Raw genomic sequence first — 19,398 nt, 5'->3', positions numbered from 1 at the left:
AGATACATTAACTATGAAGTGAGAAGGACAGTTCAGTCTTTGTGCTTGTCTAGTGCTGGGCCCTTCTTTAACTTGGAAGAGTTCCCAAGAGGTTAAACTTCTGTGATGTGGACACGTTTCTGCGGGAAGGGAGCCTAGCTGCTCAAATCATTTCACGCTGGTAGCAAAAGGGGTTTTAAACAGCAGTTATTTTCATGCACTACTGAGACAGACAGGTTCACACCAGGAGTCTGCCTCTCTACTTCACTATCGGTACTACAAACCCTCCAATAGCCTAATAAACACACATATTGCAAAACTCTTTCATTTTAGTATTTTCTCACTCCTTCCAATAAATGGAAGGATACAGGCTCTCCAGCTACCCACCATACTAGTTTCCAGTTTCTTTTTCAGTCAGATGCATTTGCTTGCTCGCATTCCAACAGGACAGAAATATTCCAGCAGGCCAAGTGCAGGGTCCTGCACCTGGGTCAGGGAAACTCCTGGTATCAATACAGGCTGGGGGATGAAGGGCTGAGAAGGACTTTGGGGTACTGGTAAATGAAAAGTGGGACATGAGCTGACAATGTGTGCTCACAACCCAGAAGGCCAACTGTATCCTGGGCGGCATTAAAAGGAGCGTGGCCAGTAGGTCAGGGGAGGTGATTCTGCCCCTCTACTCTGCTCTGGTGAGACCCCACCTGGAATACTGTGTCCAGCTCTGGAGTCCTCAGCACAGGAAAGACATGGAGCTGTTGGATCGAGTCCAGAGGAGGGTCACAAAAATGGTTAGAGGGATCGCGTACCTCTCCTATGAGAACAGGCTGAGAGAGCTGGGGTTGTTCAGCCTGGAGAAGAGAAGACTCCAGGAAGACCTTATTGCGGCCTTTCAGTACTTAAAGGGGGCCTACAGGAAAGACGGGGATAAATTTTAGCAGGGCCTGTTGCAACAGGACAAGGGGTAATGGTTTTAAACTAAAAGAAGGTAGATTTAGACTAAATATAAAGAAGAATTTTTTTACAATGAGGGTGGTGAAACACTGTCACAGGTTGCCCAGAGAGGTGGGAGATGCCCCATCCCTGGACACATTCAAGGTCAGGTTGGACAGGGCTGTGAGCAACCTGATCTAGTGAAAGATGTCCCTGCTCATTGCAGGGGAGGTCGGACTAGACAACCTTGAAAGGTCCTTTCCAACCCAAACTATTCTATGATTCTATGATTCTATTTCATTTTCAGTGACACTCATACCTTCAGCTAACACGTGTAGCGTAACTTCTTTACACCATCACAACACAGCTTTACTACAAAATATTGAAAAATCTTCCACAGGAGGTATAACAACTCTAGAGAAACTGAACTTGAAGCCGGGAGGCTGTGATCTCATTTTAGTCACCACTAAACAGTTACATTTAGTTACCTGTTACATTTAGCTTTAATTTCACATTTGAGAATTGAGAGTTCTTAGCCAAGGGACTGTCTCAAATGGTACTAATAAATTTATCTCTATTTCTTATGAAATAATGTAATGTTGAAACATTATTGCATGAACAAATCAGTAAAGATAATTTTATAATGGATTACTAATATCATAACTCTGTTTCTGCAACTGTTTATCTGCATGGCTCCCTGATGGCTCTCTAAAGCTGTCTTAAACTGAAGTGGCCATGCTCCTGCATACTGCTCCTGTGTTAAGGTGTTCATTTATTCTTCTGAGAATTTCTAACTGTAAGCACCAGTTTTCTCACACTTGTTGCAAATCGTACTAAAGATGTTGTTTGATCAGTTGATGGCTATTGATTTGATTCATACACTTATCCAGTTTTCTTTCAGCTCCCTCTTACACTTAGAAAGTTCACAGCAATATAAAAAAAGAAGTAAAAAAACATTATGGACAGCCATAGAATAGATTCAACTTTTAAGTGAAGAATATATATAAGTGAAATGCATTAAAACTGACCCTGGAAGCCCCATCCAACATGGTCCTGGCTATTATTCTTGTGTTTCATTAGAATGTTGCTGAAATCAATGTACTAATACACAAAAACTGCGTATTTGATGAGCGTGCATTTTCCAAAAAAAATTATTTCCAAAAAATTTCAAACAGAACAATTGGTAACAGAATAGCAGAAAAGAAGAACAAGGTACCTGCTTCAACTATATACCAAAGTGTATCACATATATTCTACCACCGTGCTGTAACATCCCAAATTAATCTTTTTTGCGCGCTGAACAACAGACTCTTCCCAGATTGCCAGTGAACAGACTTAGTGGTAACTATGGCAACTGAATGAGAAATGGACTGCGATCTCCAGTTATAATAAATTTATTTCACAAGTGTCTCTGTGTTTATTTGTGAAAACTAGCATTTATCAACCATGAAAGTTAGGGAATAGCCTTATAATGCTAAATACTCTTGTGTGCTAAAAAATTAGGCCACTCGCTTTTCATAATGTTAAGTGGCAGGGTAAAGAAGGTATCACTCTCCAGTTGACCTGTGTTACAGTAAAAAACTGACACAGCAGTGGGGAAAAAGCAGCACCTCTCTGCTCAGGTATATTAAGGGAAGACACTGATGATAAAGCATTCTATTAGCAGTGAAATTAATGAAGACTGCTTTCCCGTGGCCTGTGTCCTACCTTCACTACCTCTGTAGTACAGTAATCTCGGCTCTCTTACATATTTTTGCACAAGAAAGAGACAGCACTGGTGTGTGTAGTCCAGGCCTAAGGCATGTGCTGAGTGCCTAGCTGCCCATCACAAATCAGACTGTACAAAGGCAGAGTTTTGCCTGCCTTTCTTGCAGCACGGGCCTATGGGTTTTTTAGAGATATGTTAGGAAGTCAGTCATCTTCAAATTTCTACCCACCTCTCAAATTTGGGTGAAATTTGCCAAAATATTCAAAAGTTTCAAAGTTTTGAGACTAATTCACAGACTGTAATTGCTCCAGTTTTGTTTTTTGCCTTTTTTTTTTAGGAAATCAAAATTAAAAACATATAAGAAACATAACTCTACAGTTTCATCACAACTAAACTACAAGGACAGCAGTACCTTTATACTTTATTTCTTTTTCTGTTGGTCTTACCTAAAAAGAGAGCATGTAGCAATAAAGGGAGGTGAAGAGCCCAATCTTCTCTCACGCTGTGATCCACTACCATCTCAGTCATGAAGATGACAGCAATATTGCACCTGGAAATTAAATCACAATATCATTTTGAAACCTCTTGGAAACAGGAAAAGAGTAACATGATGGCTATTTCTGAAGAAATAAACAATCTCTACATTTTCAGATTTGTAGCATTTCTTCTGAATATGATTAATGCTGAAGCACCTTAGTTACAGTATTAAGCAGGTAAGTACCCATTAGTGAAAAGATCGCTATTTCTGTCAATACAAATTATGTAAAAGTGGAATTTCAGAATGTGCATAGCCTACTTAGAATAAAAGATCAACGGGGAAAAGCGCTATGACTAACAGCCAAAGAGGCTTGGGAAAGAGAAATTTTCCTTTTCTTTTTTGGTTGTTTCTTCAGTCTCATTCTTATCAGAAAGTGATGTCCTACACTGTAAATAGGCTTTCCGGTAGCAATCTGGTAGAATCTCAAGCCTTCATTGCATGTTGATTTTAGCACTGGAAATCAGCAGAAATTGAAGGTATGATTTTCCACTTGTTCATCTGCAATGATGTGGGTCAAGTAAGTTATTTGCACCACTTTCTGTCTTCTCTCAGCAGCACAGCTTTGTTAATCTCTCCTGCATTTTGTTCTGAGTGGTGGGACAGTTGGATTGGTGTTGGTCAACCAGTGAGAGGAAGTGTCTCACTGTTTGAAATGTCAGAATGAGAAACTGCTCACCTATGAAGGGGTCCCCGGGGTGTGATGGTTTCTGGGAGGTAGTCCACAAGTGGTGCCCAACATCCTCCATTGTAAGGCATGGGCAGGGGATGCGGTTGTTTGGTTTCAACAATATTCAATAACCAGCTTGTATATGGAGAAACAGGATCATCTACATGGAAAAGCATTAAAACACAGTGCATAAAACCCAAGTCTGGTTATCCATTTGGGGGAAATAATAAAATAGAGTTTATGCTAACTTATCAGCTCAGCTGTTTGGAATAATGTGATAAGATGACATGAGGTTTGCAAATTCCTGTGTTCAATAACAAGTGATGCATTTTTAATCCCTCTTTCACGCTGCTGGAAATTAAACAGGTTCCAGGCAGACAGCACTGAATGGTAGGCGCTGCGGCTGAATCCCTGCTGTCACTTAGTAGCTTTGGATCCAGATCACAAAGCACCAAGCAACAGAATTTCTCTCAAAAAACGCGACAAAAGTTCAGCCAACGAAGCTGCTTTCGGAAGCCATCTGCTGCAAGGAGCCGCGTACCAGTGACACATTCTGGCAACTCCTCACCAGTGCCCTGCTGAGTGATGCTACAAAGGCAGAAGTTAAATGTCCTGAATTAGGAAAGAGGCATAAGGGATACAAAAAACATCTTCAGGGTAATTTTCCTTCAACAGGGATGAATTATCTCTTGGATTTCTCAAAGATGCATTTAACTTTGCTTCAGTGTGACAGCTGCTGTATGTTAATAAGCAACAGGGTTTTTTCTTCCACTTGTTCATCTGCAATGATGTGGGTCAAGTAAGTTATTTGCGCCACTTTCTGTCTTCTCTCAGCAGCACAGCTTTGTTTATCTCTCCTGCATTTTGTTCCCTCTCATTCTTCTCAGTTTTCCCATTAGTCAGTTTTTATTTCTCAGGTCTGGCAGTCTGCAGTACGCTGCCATGGGAAGTATCCTTGCCTGGTCTGCTCTTGACATATATCCAAATGTTTCCCTTTGTGAATTTTTAATAAGAGCATTATTTTTTGCCCTGTTCTTTTTTTTTTTTTTTTGTTACACTTTTAAGTAGGTTTGAAACTCTCAGCACTCTCAGCACTTTCCTTTTTTTAACAGCATGTGTCTGATGCTTGCCAGCTTTGCCATGGGAAAAAAAACTGTTTTGATGCCTACAAAAGTATCAGAGCTAGCGTTTTCTAATGCACATTACTTCTTGGTTTTGACAAAAAGTCTTCAGGTTTCCAGGTCCTCCTGAAAGGAGGCCCTCAATGCAGTAGCTGCTCTTCCAATTATTACTAAAATGCCAACTTTACCATTCCCATTCTTCAGTGTTAGTCTTCCAAGGAACATTTTAGATCTTTTATCATTTAGACGTCTACTTATTTCTCTCATCCTCTGGAGGATGATTTATTAGTTACAGGTAAAGAAGAACAAACCAACCTAATAATATAGCAAAGTAAAGAATTTTCACATATTCACCTTCTAAGCATTAACCAGGTAATGTTTGCCAGATGCTTTTCATATAAAAAGCACTGGACAATCCCTGATTATTACTACCAATTTAAGTGTTTCACATAAAACTGCTTCATGAAGTCCAAACTAAGACCTAGCTCCTCACTCATGTTTTCAGAGGTTTATGTGCAGACTGAGAAAAAAAAGAAGCACTTTGCACCTCAACATACAATCTTTGCCTGAACAAAAGAGCTTCTGTGCTGCACAGTTGTGTTTCCTATTTACATCCTCAGCAACACACGTATGCTCAAGTAGACTGGAGAGAAGAGAGAAGCCATACCACCAACTGGTTTGCAGCCTGGGCTGCCTGCCAGAGGGAATAAGTTGCACTTGCTTAATGGAGGTTGCATTATTTATCTTGTAGAATGAGAAATGGTGTAAGAATTACTCTTTCTTTTCAGAGCTCTATATAAATGTCAGTAGCTAAGTAAAATGTATTTTATTTTACATCTAGGTATTTGTATATTTGTGGAAGGAAATCCTGTGAGAAGCAAACCTTGCATAAACATTCACAGTACTACAAGGCTTGCAGGTACAAGCAGGAAAAAACACTTGGGCACTGGCTTGAGGAGACATTCCAAAAGAGCAAAGAAAATTTCAGTGTTTTTTAACCTTTTATTACTCTAAGCTCCTGTCAAAACCAGCTACTTGTGAAGAATGTTCTGATAAAATAAACATTGTTCTGTTTTGAAAGATTGTTCATGCAGAACAAATTACTGCTGGTGCTCCAATTAACATCTGCTGAAGAATTTTTAGTAGCTGCAGCACTAGAAAGCCATAAGAAAAACAAGACAAGTGTACCAAACCCCACTGAATTCAATATGTTGCACATTTTTTGTGTTTTTAAATACTGTAGTATGTACATACAAAATATTTTGTAAATACTTGTATGCATGTGTATTTGTAAATATTTGTAAATATGTGTATTCATAAATATTTTTAAATATTGTGCTTCATAGTTATGAAAAATAGTTGTTGATATACATTAAATTATCCTATCGTATTGGTATTCAACAATTTTCCATGTTTTGCAAATGAGTATTACTGTCCCAAAAATGGTGTCTGTAGCACCAAGACAAGACACTATTGTGTCTATATTATTTGACCTGGCTTTATTAAGCCAGAGATGAAAGTCAATAAAAAGGTCTTGCCTTTTTTACATTCAGTTAGGGCCTAACCGAAATCCGTAGATTGGCTTCCTTACAATTCACTCCAGAAATGAAGTCAAACCATCCAACTCCTAAAATTTACACTGCCATTCAACAGTTGACAGGAATACCTTGGTTTTCATTGGAACCTCTGCTGAGCATCAAGTGTCCATTTAACACAAACACATAAAGAACAACAAGTGTGCTCAGGAGCCCTGTCTCTCCCCTCTAACGCAGGTTTGCACAGTGCAGCCAGAAACTGGTTGCAGACAGCAGAGAAAATCTAAAGAGGAGATAAGACCTCATTTTTGGAAACTCCTGAATTTCTTCTTCATGCTTGTATAACAGCGCTTGATTTGGAGGGAAATACTGGTGAAGGGCACAATTCAAAGTACTCGCTGTAATGGTCTTGGAAGTCTTTTGCCTTGCCATGTATGAGAGGTTCAAGGTGTTACTGTCTGGAGGATTCTCTGCTGCTGCCTTCCGTGAATTTCTCTGGCCTTTAATTAGGTTTGACTGAGCATAGGTTAAACAAAGGAAATGAATTAAATGAGGTATGAAGGTAAAATAAGGACACTCATGGTATGGTGATGCTACATTACTGTTTATACAGAATTTAAATGAAGAGCCTCTGCTAGTCATAAGACTGTTTTCCTCTCCCACAAAAATATTAGAAATTTCATCATATTGAAGAATAGAACTTACTTTTGTCATCATCATAAGATCCTCCGGAGCTATTGCTGTACCTTGATTCTAGTCGGGTATGTGCTCTGATTACATTACCGAACCTTCAAATACAAGAAAAATCTTCATTAAAAACACAGACTGACATTAAACATCTGGACTATATGCTTACTCTACAAAAAAGGCATTTCCTTAAGCATGCACTTTTATTCGGCAGTAGACAGCAATGTGAACATAATGATGTTTCTTTCCACAAAAGAAGATTTTTGCAGCCTGTTTCTGAGAAGTTCTAACAGTGTGCTCCTGTGTCACAAGCTTTTAAAATTTAGCAGAGGGAAAATTCTCATACTGCAAATGTGTGATTTTCTAGAAGCAAGAAACTGTGCTAAGGCTGAACTGAGATATAAACTGTTCACAGATAGTATTTTGTCACAGCCAGTATTTTGTCACAGCCCATGTTCATGGGTAAAATTCTGGCAACCTGCTAAAGCAGTAACTGACTGAATAGTCCAAAGTCAAGCCCGCTCATGTATCAACAGCAAAAGCTGCATCAGATCACCCTTCAATAGGAAAATGCAGCAACTGCCAGAGCGGATCTAGCAGAGGAGTTAAGGGATATGAAAGCCAGAACAGAGCTGTCCTCAAATCTGCCACAGATCCACGATAAGCTAACTTTTACTGCTGATCTCCTTTGCTTCCTCCACCTCCTTGTGTTGTCAGCATCAACAATTTCTGCAAAGTTTGCTCACGTAACTGTCTCTGTACCTCTAAGCCCTGAACCTAGGGAAGGTGGGTTAAACTACTTAAGTGATACTAGTGACTATCAGGAACAACAGACTAACGTAATACTAATACACTTACTAATCAATGACATTAGAATTCATTCTAAGTTCCCTTACAAAAATAAGAGGGTTTCAATGAGAGAAGAAATATATATCTGTCTGTGCTTGAGGATCTGGTGGCCCTTTAAGCTTTGCATTTATTCATTCATCATTTGTCAGTATGTTCCATAAGTAGCAAAAGATTAAATTGAATATACGATTTCTAAGCAAAATATATAGGTTTCCTCTGTAAGACATTTTATCCAGACAAAGGAGGTGTCCTTGCAATCATGGATGCAAATCTGCATACTAAATTTTACTAACTGTCCATGAAATCAAAAGTTGTGATCAAACCTGATTTTTCATAAAGATTTTAGTAGTTACTATTTGGTACACGTTCTTGATTTTCTTTCTCCTTTGTGAATAATTCCCACAAACCCTGATCTACTTAGCACAATTCATTCAATGTAGGTTTAATCGATGTTCCTCTGCAATGTATTATTAACCAACAGTCAGGAACTATAATCATGTGAATAGCTTTTTTAATAAATTTTTACACATGCTCATTTTAAAATGGCCTTTCTGAGATAACACCACCAAGGATCAGTCTGAGCATCAGAGTTCCTTACAAAACAATGCAGAACTTTGCCCAACATGTCACCCTTATCTTAGGAAAACACGTATGTTTTGGAGAAAAAAACAGCAAACCACAAACCTTTCATCAGTCTCTTTCACGATTCTGTTCTCCTCTACATCAGGAAAACTATCTTGGCCAGCTACAACAGTGTTACTGCTAGAGGTCGTTCCTGTATGAGAGATTTCAATAAGAACACCCGTTACATGCAGCAGACAGTATCTGCAAAGGAGTAAAAGCCCATAGCTTAAATTTTTTTAGCAGCCACAGTCAAAGGGATCATCCTGCAAGTACAAGCGCATATGAATGAACACTGCTACCTGTACAAACCAGGACCTGCTTGAATAGCTGAGTGGTGTAAAGTTTACGTGATGATGCTCTTCCACTCCTTGAACTAAGCTCATTCTCAGGTGACGTAACCTATTGTTTTTCAAGAATTTGGTAAAACATTCACAAAATCAAATTGGGGGTTGGTGTCTCTTAAGTATCTTTGACTACCACAGCTTGGAAATAGCATTAGGCCTTTGAAAACAGAATTCCACACAGTTGAGGCTCTCAGTTTTCAGGAAACTGCTGCCTTTGTCTGTCTTGCTGTGGTCACAGCACTGATGATGACTTCTTTTTCCGAGAAACTAGTGGTAGAAGAACCACCTCACATGAGTTCTGAACAGCAGCAAACATTGGTAATATCCTAATAAAATAGCTGAGTGAATTAAGCGTCTGTTTACAAAGCATATACGACATTAAGAATCCAAAAGAACTGTAATTGAGGTGTGCAAAAAGGTCTTGAAACTTGCACTTTATATATACACAGATCTGAATGGGTGCAAAAGTAAGAGATTGTTTTTTCAAAGAGATGAAGACTCAAAAGAGCAGTAAGGCATAACTGAAAAGCGTATGTAGGTCATACCAGAAGCTGCAGCTGAGGCTTTGTTACTGGCAGCAAAACGGTAAAATGGAGGATTATCACAGTGCTGGACTATTGGGTTCACTGGGTCGGTTTGCTGCAGCTCAAAAAGAAGTTCTTCCATTGTCTGAATAGTGTTGTTGCGACATAGATATATTGCAACCTTTTTTATCTAGAGAAGAAAATAACAGTTGTTAAACTCTGAATTTCCAAAGAAATCAATACATGTTACACTGCAGTATTGAAAAGACCCAGAATGCAAATGTTACTCCTGGACAGACACCACAACCATACAACTGTATCCATCTTGTTCATACAAAAATAAAACCGCTCACTTTGATATCAAGGTCATTTCCCCAGCAGAGTGAACCTGTGATCTAATCACCCCAAAGCTTTTGCTTACCACCTATAAATGAGCTGTTTATATATATAACTATATAACATACACATGTACAAAACTCACCTAATTTTGTACCTATCATTTAAGGATATCAGCATTATAGTTTGAATATGTGATTTCCATTGAAGATGAGTCTTATTCTCCTGAATGGAGCAAACCTCATCTAGAAAGCTAGATCCACCCACAGCTTCATGCCTGTATTTCCACATATCGTTGATGTGAAAGAGGCCACAAAGAATAAGCCGGGCTCTGTAGTAACTACTTTTATCTGTCATCAAAGTAATAGCACAAGGAAGAAAGGCAGAGAAATCATGTACACAGACGTCATGCATCCTGATTTGAAAAATCTGAGAGTATCATTTATAGAAATTCTGGGAATTTCTATAAAACTTTTAACAAGACCTTAAACCTTATTGTATGCACCACAGCAATGAGGACTGTTGAGATAGTGAGATCAAATTTCTAAAAATTTCACAGGGACTTTCCAGATACAAATGCACCTCCTTTCTGAGGCTCATTTCTGTTTGGGCTCACAGCGCCACTTCCAGCTTCTTTCACCCCTGAAGAGGTCATCTTCCTTACACTAAATCTTTGCTGAAGAGGTTTCTGAACTGTAAATATTCTAAGAAATCTTTCAATACATATGTGAAAAAAAGGATAGCTCAGCAATTTGCACTGGCACACTGGTTAAAAATGCTTAAAGGAAACGTAAGTATAAGAGACAAAGCAATGAATTTAGCTGATTGAAAAAAAAATGTAAAAAATGTAAGTGAGGCATACTTTTGGCTTGGACCCACACAGGCAGAACAGATGGCTGAAGGCATGAAGCAGCTGGTGACTGCCTTGGGGCACAGAGGGCTCCAAAAGGAGACGGGTAAACTGGCAATCTTGCAACCACATGGTCTTTTGGGCCCAGGTGAGCTGGAACAGTGCTGATAAACAGTTCGAATTATCTTTATTTGCTAATCCGTGTGTGTTATCTACATGATAACGGAAGATACATGTTTGTGGTATCAGCAGTCTTGTGTAAGCAGAGTTAGGTATGATTTCTTATCTGTAAACTCCAGGGCACTATCAAAACACTGAGCAGATGCCTGTGATAAACACGGTGTGTTTTCCTACTCCAGACAAAGCTACCAATTAAGGGGTGACTCATAAGCACAGTCAGGCTTCCTACAGAAGCTGAAAACTTTTTCAGATTTTGCAAAATCTGAGAATCACACTTTAAACTCAACATTATAAAACACAGACTAACAATAGTGGCAGAAAACATAGGAACCTTGTCAGCTGCTGCCACCAATGAAGACCTAATTGTCTTGTTAACAGCCACTGGAAGCCTGGGAGGGAGAGCAGAATAGTCCCACAGGCAAAACAGAAGATGCTGAGCAGATGAAGCTGGAGATGCCATAACAGACTGCTGTCTTTGTGGAGTAAGAGGACTGTTATTGTCCTGGAGGAGGACAGGACTGTCAGAGCCAAAGTTTCTCGGCAAGGAGGTTTGGAAAGAATATGAAGAAAGAAGGAGAAGTGCTATGGGGTAGTAAGGAGGTTTGAGGCAGGCTGCTCAGAGCTGTGGGGTGGCAACAGTTTTGGAAAAAGGATGTGTTGAAAACTCTGTGTTGGCAAGTATCTGCATGGGGGTGGGTGAGTTATGTGAGGGGCTCCTAGGCAAGAAGCAACAGGGTTATTAGGCGTTTCCAACCAGGCTACAGATTTAGGGGTGAGGATATATACTCAGCACAGCACACTCCTTCCTTTAATAAAACTGTCCCTATTCCTTTTTTAAATGGTCAGAAATACAACAGCCCTCATTTTGTCTCTTATCTCATTGATTTCTGCTTGTTCTCTGACAACGTAGTTCCTCCTGATGGAGGCCACCTGATCCCAAGTCTGTCATAGATTGTCTGGGTCTGATTCCAAGCCTGTTATCGATTGTAGGATCAGTCAGGTTGGAAAGGACCTGGGAGGTCTCTCATCTAACCTCCTGCTCAAAGCACGGTCAACACATAATGGAGAACTTCGGTCACAATTGATGGAAAGATCTTCATTATCCTCAAGATATTTGGGACCAATCCCTTTGTCTTCTTCTCATATAAACCTTCAGCTTGTTCTTATAGCAACTCCACTTTCAAATCTTTCCTTTTTTGATTAGCTAGGCAACACTGACCTGGCATATATATGCACTGATTTGATAATACACAACAGTAAACCTACAAAGAAAAGGAAACCAACAGGATGTCTATGGTACAGTAACAACATATTGAAAATTTTTATGGTCTTCGACGTTTCTTTAGTTCTATTATGCTTAGCAGTCATCATGAACACTTTAGGAAAAGTGTTATTTCAGCAACTACAAATGAAGTATGTTTGTGAGGTTTTTAGATAAGTCATTCACATTAATATTAATTTCAAATTTGTTTCATGGAAATGAATGGAAAGAGACTAACTAATAAAACAGCATATTGTAATTGTGCTGGAAAATTTACTAAATTTAGATTCTGTTTCGCCCAGCAACTGAGCAATAAGGAACATGGGAATGAGACTGTCTTGCTTTTCTCAGACAGCCCTGATTTTCTTTAAACTTGAATAATAACAATATCCTGCACAGTTTGACTTGCACATTGCAGGAACAGTTACATAATTCATGAGAGCCAGGCAAAGGCAAAAGTTGATATGTTAAAGAGCTTGTAAAGGTTAGCTATCTTGTGTTGCTTGAGATGTCCCACAGAAAGACTTAGCCTGCTAAAGGAGAATAGAATGTAGTACTTTCTTAAAACTACATGCTTTTCTGAAGGAACACCTAAATTTTTACAACAAACAAACCAATAAGATCATAGCATGTTATGTTGCATTCATGATATAACATCCATTGTTTAAAGCTTTCAAAATTTAACTAACAAACAGCTTTGTAAACAAATTGATTACTGAGAAAAATTATTAGTATTTTTACTTCTCTTAATTTTTCATGCAAGTTATTTAACCTCTGAACAGTCATTTTTGTCTTTTAAATAAAATTTTATATCTATATATGAACCCATATATTTTTGTACAATTCTGACATGACAAAATGTTTCTAATATGTTTTCTCATTCATTCTGGTAATTTATAGCCAGTCCGTGTTACTGGCCTTTTACACAGACATGCAAAGTTGCTTTTTTGTTTGAAAGTAGTCCACCTCTTTCTTGAAATGAGGTGTGCTCCACTGGTGGAGACTGAGATTGTCATTACTCAATTCCTTTCTTGACTTTCAGTTTCTTGGCTCATTTATTCTTGCCATTTAATTTTGTACAGTGTGATAGAGAGTATGTTGGTGCTTATTTTTGAAACAGAAATTAATTTTCTACAGGTGATAGCTGTTTTCTTCATTAAAACCTGAGCAACCAGTAGTAAATAAAATAAAGTGCAAACACTTACATAAGGTAAAAGGATGGTATCACTGCTAACACCACACAAACTAATGAGAAACTGCAGTGTTATCCTAAGGTTGTTACTCCATTTTTCATTGTTGGCCAAAGCATTCCAGACATTTTCCATCTCTGGTCCGGGAATTTCATCTCCATACTGCAAAGGATCATAGACATGCATTTCTTGAAATACGCCGGCCGCCAAACTAAGGCATGCTCTTTTAGAGCATTTTCTCATGCAAACCCAACAGTAAAATGCTGTAACCAGGGACAAAACAGTACTTTCAAAAGCTACCTGACAGACTTCAGAGCATAAATCAATTTAAAAGTATTTAGGCTGAGACCCACAGAAGGACTTAAATCACAAAAAAAGTCTTTCAGGAATGTAAATTCAAAGGGTGATCCTAAAATCAAGCAGTTTATTGGGTTTCATCTTTACAGTTGTTCAAGCAAATGAAGTTCTGTTTCTGCATGTCTGTACCTAAGTGCTTCAGCCTTCATAGAATTGAGCCATTTGGCACCTCTCTCCTGAGTAAATCCTAGCAGAATGAAGCACTAGACAAGCCTTTGCTTCCATGTCAGAAACCAGCATGCTTTTGTTCTCTTTTGCAAGACATAGTTACAGGAATGACTCCCTTTTGTTATTTAAATGGTTAGTGCACACATCCAGGGAGTCTAGAATTGAAGCTGTTCTGTTCCTGTGTAAAATCTTTGGCTCCCACTTTGAGAAGACTGTTTTAACCACTGCACAGACTGACATTCGGCTAGGAGAGGAGTGGCAAACTCCACGTCATGCTATTCTACTGAAAACTATTTAATACATACTACCTACATCTGCACTGTCACTGGCATCTACATCTACTGTCACCTACGCTGGCAATTCCAGGTGCCAGTGCCTTTTTCACACGCAGAGCCTCAAAGCTAGGTCAATCAATATGGTTTGAAGAAGGCATACTTATTCACTCTAGAAGAAAAACTTTGTGTGGTTTTGGAAGCAACTTGCTCCCAGGACTGCTGCTGGTTGGCAGTAAAGGTGAGACTGCACCACATCTGTTTTCAACTCATAAAATTCCTCTAATAATATCCTAGAGACTCCGTACCATCAAATAATTCATAAGGCAGTATCATGCCCTGGATACGCAACAAGTATCAAAAAAACATGCTGGTGGGCTGACTCTCAGCCCCTACGTTACTTCAGACATGCTCATATGACAAAATGCACTCAAAATAATGTTTTAGTTATAGGACCTCAACATGAGCTAAGATCCAGAATCAACTGCTATGTGGCACGGATACAGACATTCTGCTCTAAAGAGGATTAACCCTGAAGAGGACAGGAAATGTGAACTGCTCTGTCCCCTGTGACATAGGTATCAGGAATTACTTCCTTGAGTTTATGTATTCAGCAGTTTAGACATACGTACTGGCTCTGGGGAAAGCAGTGCCAGAGCAGGCACGGCACGCTAGTAGAGCAGCCTGCAACTCAGCAAAGAGAAGGAAAAGATGGATTCCCAGTACCTTCTTCACCAGCTGCTTAGGCATTTTACATTGAAAAGTTAATTGGAAAAAAGGAATCCCTGGTGCTTTATCAGGACCTGAGATGTAAAATATCTTCCCTTTTACAAAAGAATGCTTTAACTAGCACCTTAGAAATTTATACTAATTTTTTCCTTTTCTCTCTCTCAAAGAATATTTGAATGTTTCCTAGAAAGTACAAGAGCTTCAGTAGGGCAAATTCCAGGTGCTCACTCTCACCCCCAAATAAACTTTCATCTGCTGCCTTAGACATTAACCCCGGAGGTAATACAGGAGGGAACTGAATTTAGTTCCTCTATAACTAATCCTTAATGGTCTAACTGTTAATTTTTTTTTTTTTTAAGGATAAAACACTTTTCTTTGTTTGGGTTTTGAAAGGGAACAGTTTTAGCATTGTCCTTAAAAGTGAAGGAACTTCTTCAAAAAGAAGGTTGTGTCTAATTAGTACAGACTAATCCAGTGCAAAATTTCTGGTATCAAAGGGAAGAAACCTAAATATCTTTTACTTAAGAAACATAAGTTTGAATTTTTCAGAAATTCAGGGTTTTTTTGTTTGTTTTGCTTCTTTACCTTGGCTGTCATATACATAAGATTATTAAGAACCAGTGAGGTGGCCTCAGGAGAGCCCCAGCCATTGCCTTTAAGTCCACTTGTGACTGCTATTTCCCCATCCTTATCCTTCAGTTCATCTTCTGGAGTGGTAGGGCTTGAACCAGGGAGGAGCAGTCTGTTGTCTACAAGTTCAATATTATGAAGCCATGGTAGCAGATAGGTAAGCATGATCTGTCTTCCATTTGGATGTGTTGTTGGAAATCGCTGGCTTACCTCTAAAATAGCGTAAGTTGAAAAGGACAAGTAAGTTCATGAAGAAAACCTTAAATACACAGTTTAAGTCAGATATCTGACATGTTTAAGACCCCTTGATGGTTTTTACCTTGCAAACCACAAGCATACAAAAGCACATACTTGAGCTTCACGAAGAGAAACATTAATTTAATGGTCAATAAGAGCAAGCAATTGGTCAGGTCTTCTGTCTAAAATAACTAACATAGTCTGGGCTTAGAAACAGAAAGTCACCCATTGTTACTGTGCCATATGATGTATTAAGTGAAAGAGATGTCAATAAAGAGGAAAAAGGATAATTCAGTTACTGGCTATTATTCTAGAATTTCAAGAGCTTTTGGAGAATTACGATAAACATACAAAAATGTTCTGCAGAATTGGAAGTGCCCCATCAGTCTCCGTGTTTCTAAGCTATATTTTAAATCTTAATGCTCTTATTATACTGAGTTTACAAAACCACCTTGCATATATTAGGAGTCTTATTTCCTGTGGGGAGGCTTATGAAATTTGTAGTCGGCTGCCAGTCCAGGAGTGCTGTAAACAGCACTTTATATAGTGTATAAAAAAAGAACTGGCACTGGAAGGGAAAGGGAATTGGAAAATCTGGGATAAAAAATAAAGTGACAGGCTTCCTGCCAAGGTGAACCACATTAGCTCTCTTTACCAGAATTCTGTAAAATCACTACAGTTAACATTTCCTTTCTTTCCTCCCTGCCCAGTTTTTAAACTGTTCTCTCTCCTTATGATTCTAGATGTATAGAAAGGGGCTCTGATTTGGACCACGTATCAGTGTTCTTTTAGACAATGTAGCCACTACAGCAACATGAATAGATGGTAACAGTTATAATGAACATTATTTGCCTTTTTTTTTAAGATAAATGAGCCATCAGAATTTCCCTACACAAGTTATTTATAACTCATGGTACCCGGGGCACTAAGAAATGGATGATATTTTGTTCCTTTACCCTTCCTTCAGCCCTACAGACCGAGTAAAAACAACAAAAAGGGTTTTTAATGGCCAGTAAGAATTTCCATGACTACAGACGTTGCATTCTGTTATTTAAAAACTAGAGCAACACATGAGATGGATTACAAAATGCAGAGGTCTCAAAATGTAATTGTTCCCAGGAACGGTCTCAGAGTGGCCATATTCTGAATGGTGCTCCTGCAGGTCTGATTCTTTAACATCTTTCTCAGTAACCCTGACAAAATGTATTTCTGATAAAATTAAAATGATACTAATGACTTGCAGATGCGGCAAATAACAGAAGGTAGAACAGAACAGAACAGAAGGTAGTCAGAGTGACTTGAATCATTGGCAAAACTGGACACATGCAATTAATATTCTCAAAGTTAAAGTCACGTTTATATAAAATGAAGAATTCTGTCCTCACAAGTATCATCTATATAAGTGTATGTACAAGAAGAATCACTATTCTTAACATGAGAACCCATTATAGTAGAGTGTGACAACGTCTCCCTAACTTATCCAGGGCCCTTGTAATTTCAAAGTTACCCTAAGATGGTACAAGCGGCACAGAATCCCCAACCAATGTTTTTAAATAGCTGTTCTGTACTTTGTGTAAGTACCTTCAGGAAATATATTTTGCATTCCTAAACCTGATTTGACCTGAACCAGAATAAAACCAGGTCAAGCTAAATTTATAAACAGAATTTCTGTTCACAGGTGGAAATGTCTTAGCGCTCTACCATTTTTACAAAAATGTAAAGTAGAGAATACGTTAAATAAATATAGGTACCTGAAAAAAGTGGAAGGGTAAGTTCAGGATACATCCTTGCTAGTTCACATGAAAGAAGGGCAAGCGAGACACTGTAAAGAGGTGGCAATGGACCATGTGTACCATACAAGATACTGCCTGGTCTTTGCTCAGCTACCTTTTTTGAATAAACAAAAAGCTTTGATTCAAGGATCTATGAAAGAGAAAAAAATAATGTAATGAGACAATAAAAATTCGTTAATTCAGGAAATGGCAGCATTTCAAGTTTACATATCAGAGTTCGAAGTATACTCTCCAAATTTGAAATACTACTATTTCTATACTACTACTATTATACATAACTAATTTTTCCATTATTTTTTATATAAATATTCCCATAAGTATTTACAGCCAAGACAAAGCTGTTTATTTTAAAAACAAAATTAAAAAGCAAATAAACAGTACTTTAGAAGAAGTTCACACAAAAACCCAAAGATAGGAGGACACGTGCATTCCATTTTTTTTAAAAAAAGTAGCTGATACATGCCTGCATAAGTTGCATGGAAATTTCATAAATCTCTCTGTTGGTGTCAGATGCCTTGAACAGCACCAAGTTTAAAAGCGTCACTATATCAAAAGGATAGTTCCTAGAAGAATAAACAGCATATTTTTGTGAATGTTGGTGAGGAATGCAGATTATATTCACTCTGATTAACTCTGTAATATGGTCTAGAGAGAATGTCATATTTCTTTTCTCTGTTCTACCACCATAATATGGGAAAGGGAGCTCTTATGAATACACGCTACTTGATCAAAGGGCCATCTGGTGAATGGGAAGAAAGAAGGGATTATTTATAATTACCTTAGACTAATGCTTAGGAATGCACTGAGATACCCACAGTGAGAAATGCAATACCTGTGTCTGTAACTGTTAATTCATTTTAATTTATAACATACACTGTTTATAGAACAGTCCAACACTCATGAGAGAAGACGAGTAGCACAAAAATTTCCAGGGATAAAGTACTTCTTAAGCTAAACTGCAATTAAAACAGTCCCTTTGGAGAAAAGACACTCTCTCTGACATTAACATTCCCAGATGTTAGACAGTTCTATCAAAATTGTTTTCAAAGAGCAAACATGAAGAACTGCTTCAGAGAGTCCACTATCTATAAAGTCAATTTTAATTGTAAGGGTAAACATATTAAAGTGTTAACTTAATGAGAATATTGCCAGAAAAAGGAATTCCCACATCACAATATTTGGATTTTCACTAAGTTTCTGCTTTCTCGTGATGATTTGTAAATGCATGTGATTCAGTTGTGAACCACCAATTTCTCATGCTAGATGTGAGCTACTGTGCTCCTGGATGGCTGCAGAATGCCTACTCGGACATTTTAGTGTTAAAAAATATGGCAAATACATGTGTGGCATGGGACATTCTTGGTAATTCCAAATACTAGCTGCCATCCATCCTCTATGTCTGTCTCTCTATCCTTCATTAAGTTTAAAAAATAATAATGCAAAAGAAGTTATGGGAAGTAGGTTCTTTGCAGAAAGACAGACATCAGCAATGAGATTCATTACTGCTCATCTTACAAGTAGTTTAAGCAGTGGCCTCTCTATGCATGTTGATAGAAAATAGAGGAAAAACTGTTAACAGTTTTCAAATATTAATAAAAATCCCCAACTTGATAGAAATTGGACTTTCCCTTCAAAGTAAATCAGGCAGATCACACTCTCAATTTTTACTGTAGGTATGGGAAAGATTAATTTTAGGGCACAGTGGCATGGGTAACACAATACGAGGAAAAAAGACTAGCTGAAAATCTGATATGTTTATGTGTTCATTAAACCAAAAAAACCCTTAAAATAACTGAATTTGCAACTACAAAATTCCATTCATATTTTTAAAATCTCAGTGTAATGCTGTCTACAGTCTAGTTGTTCCTGTAAGAACAAAATATTTTTAC

The 19,398-nt window shown here is 38.2% G+C and overlaps 1 protein-coding gene across 5 annotated transcripts in view; it reads right to left on the bottom strand.

Moving 5' to 3' along the window:
* Positions 1-19,398, bottom strand: part of FRY (FRY microtubule binding protein) — a 250,230-nt gene that overhangs the window by 52,883 nt on the left and 177,949 nt on the right. For all 5 annotated transcript variants that reach the window (XM_063332373.1, XM_063332364.1, XM_063332338.1 and 2 more), the window contains 9 exons: positions 17,973-18,072; positions 17,468-17,639; positions 15,435-15,691; positions 13,339-13,485; positions 9,528-9,696; positions 8,699-8,789; positions 7,184-7,266; positions 3,832-3,982; positions 3,064-3,167 (listed from right to left, as the gene is read on the bottom strand). In XM_063332373.1, the coding sequence (XP_063188443.1) occupies positions 3,064-3,167; positions 3,832-3,982; positions 7,184-7,266; positions 8,699-8,789; positions 9,528-9,696; positions 13,339-13,485; positions 15,435-15,691; positions 17,468-17,639; positions 17,973-18,072 (1,274 nt within the window). The remainder of the gene's footprint in view (positions 1-3,063; positions 3,168-3,831; positions 3,983-7,183; positions 7,267-8,698; positions 8,790-9,527; positions 9,697-13,338; positions 13,486-15,434; positions 15,692-17,467; positions 17,640-17,972; positions 18,073-19,398) is intronic.

Source organism: Chroicocephalus ridibundus, chromosome 1, assembly GCF_963924245.1.
Source record: "Chroicocephalus ridibundus chromosome 1, bChrRid1.1, whole genome shotgun sequence".
Lineage (NCBI taxonomy): Eukaryota > Metazoa > Chordata > Aves > Charadriiformes > Laridae > Chroicocephalus > Chroicocephalus ridibundus.
The sequence above is the reverse complement of the archived record's forward strand: the minus strand, read 5'-3'. Positions and strand labels throughout refer to the sequence as shown.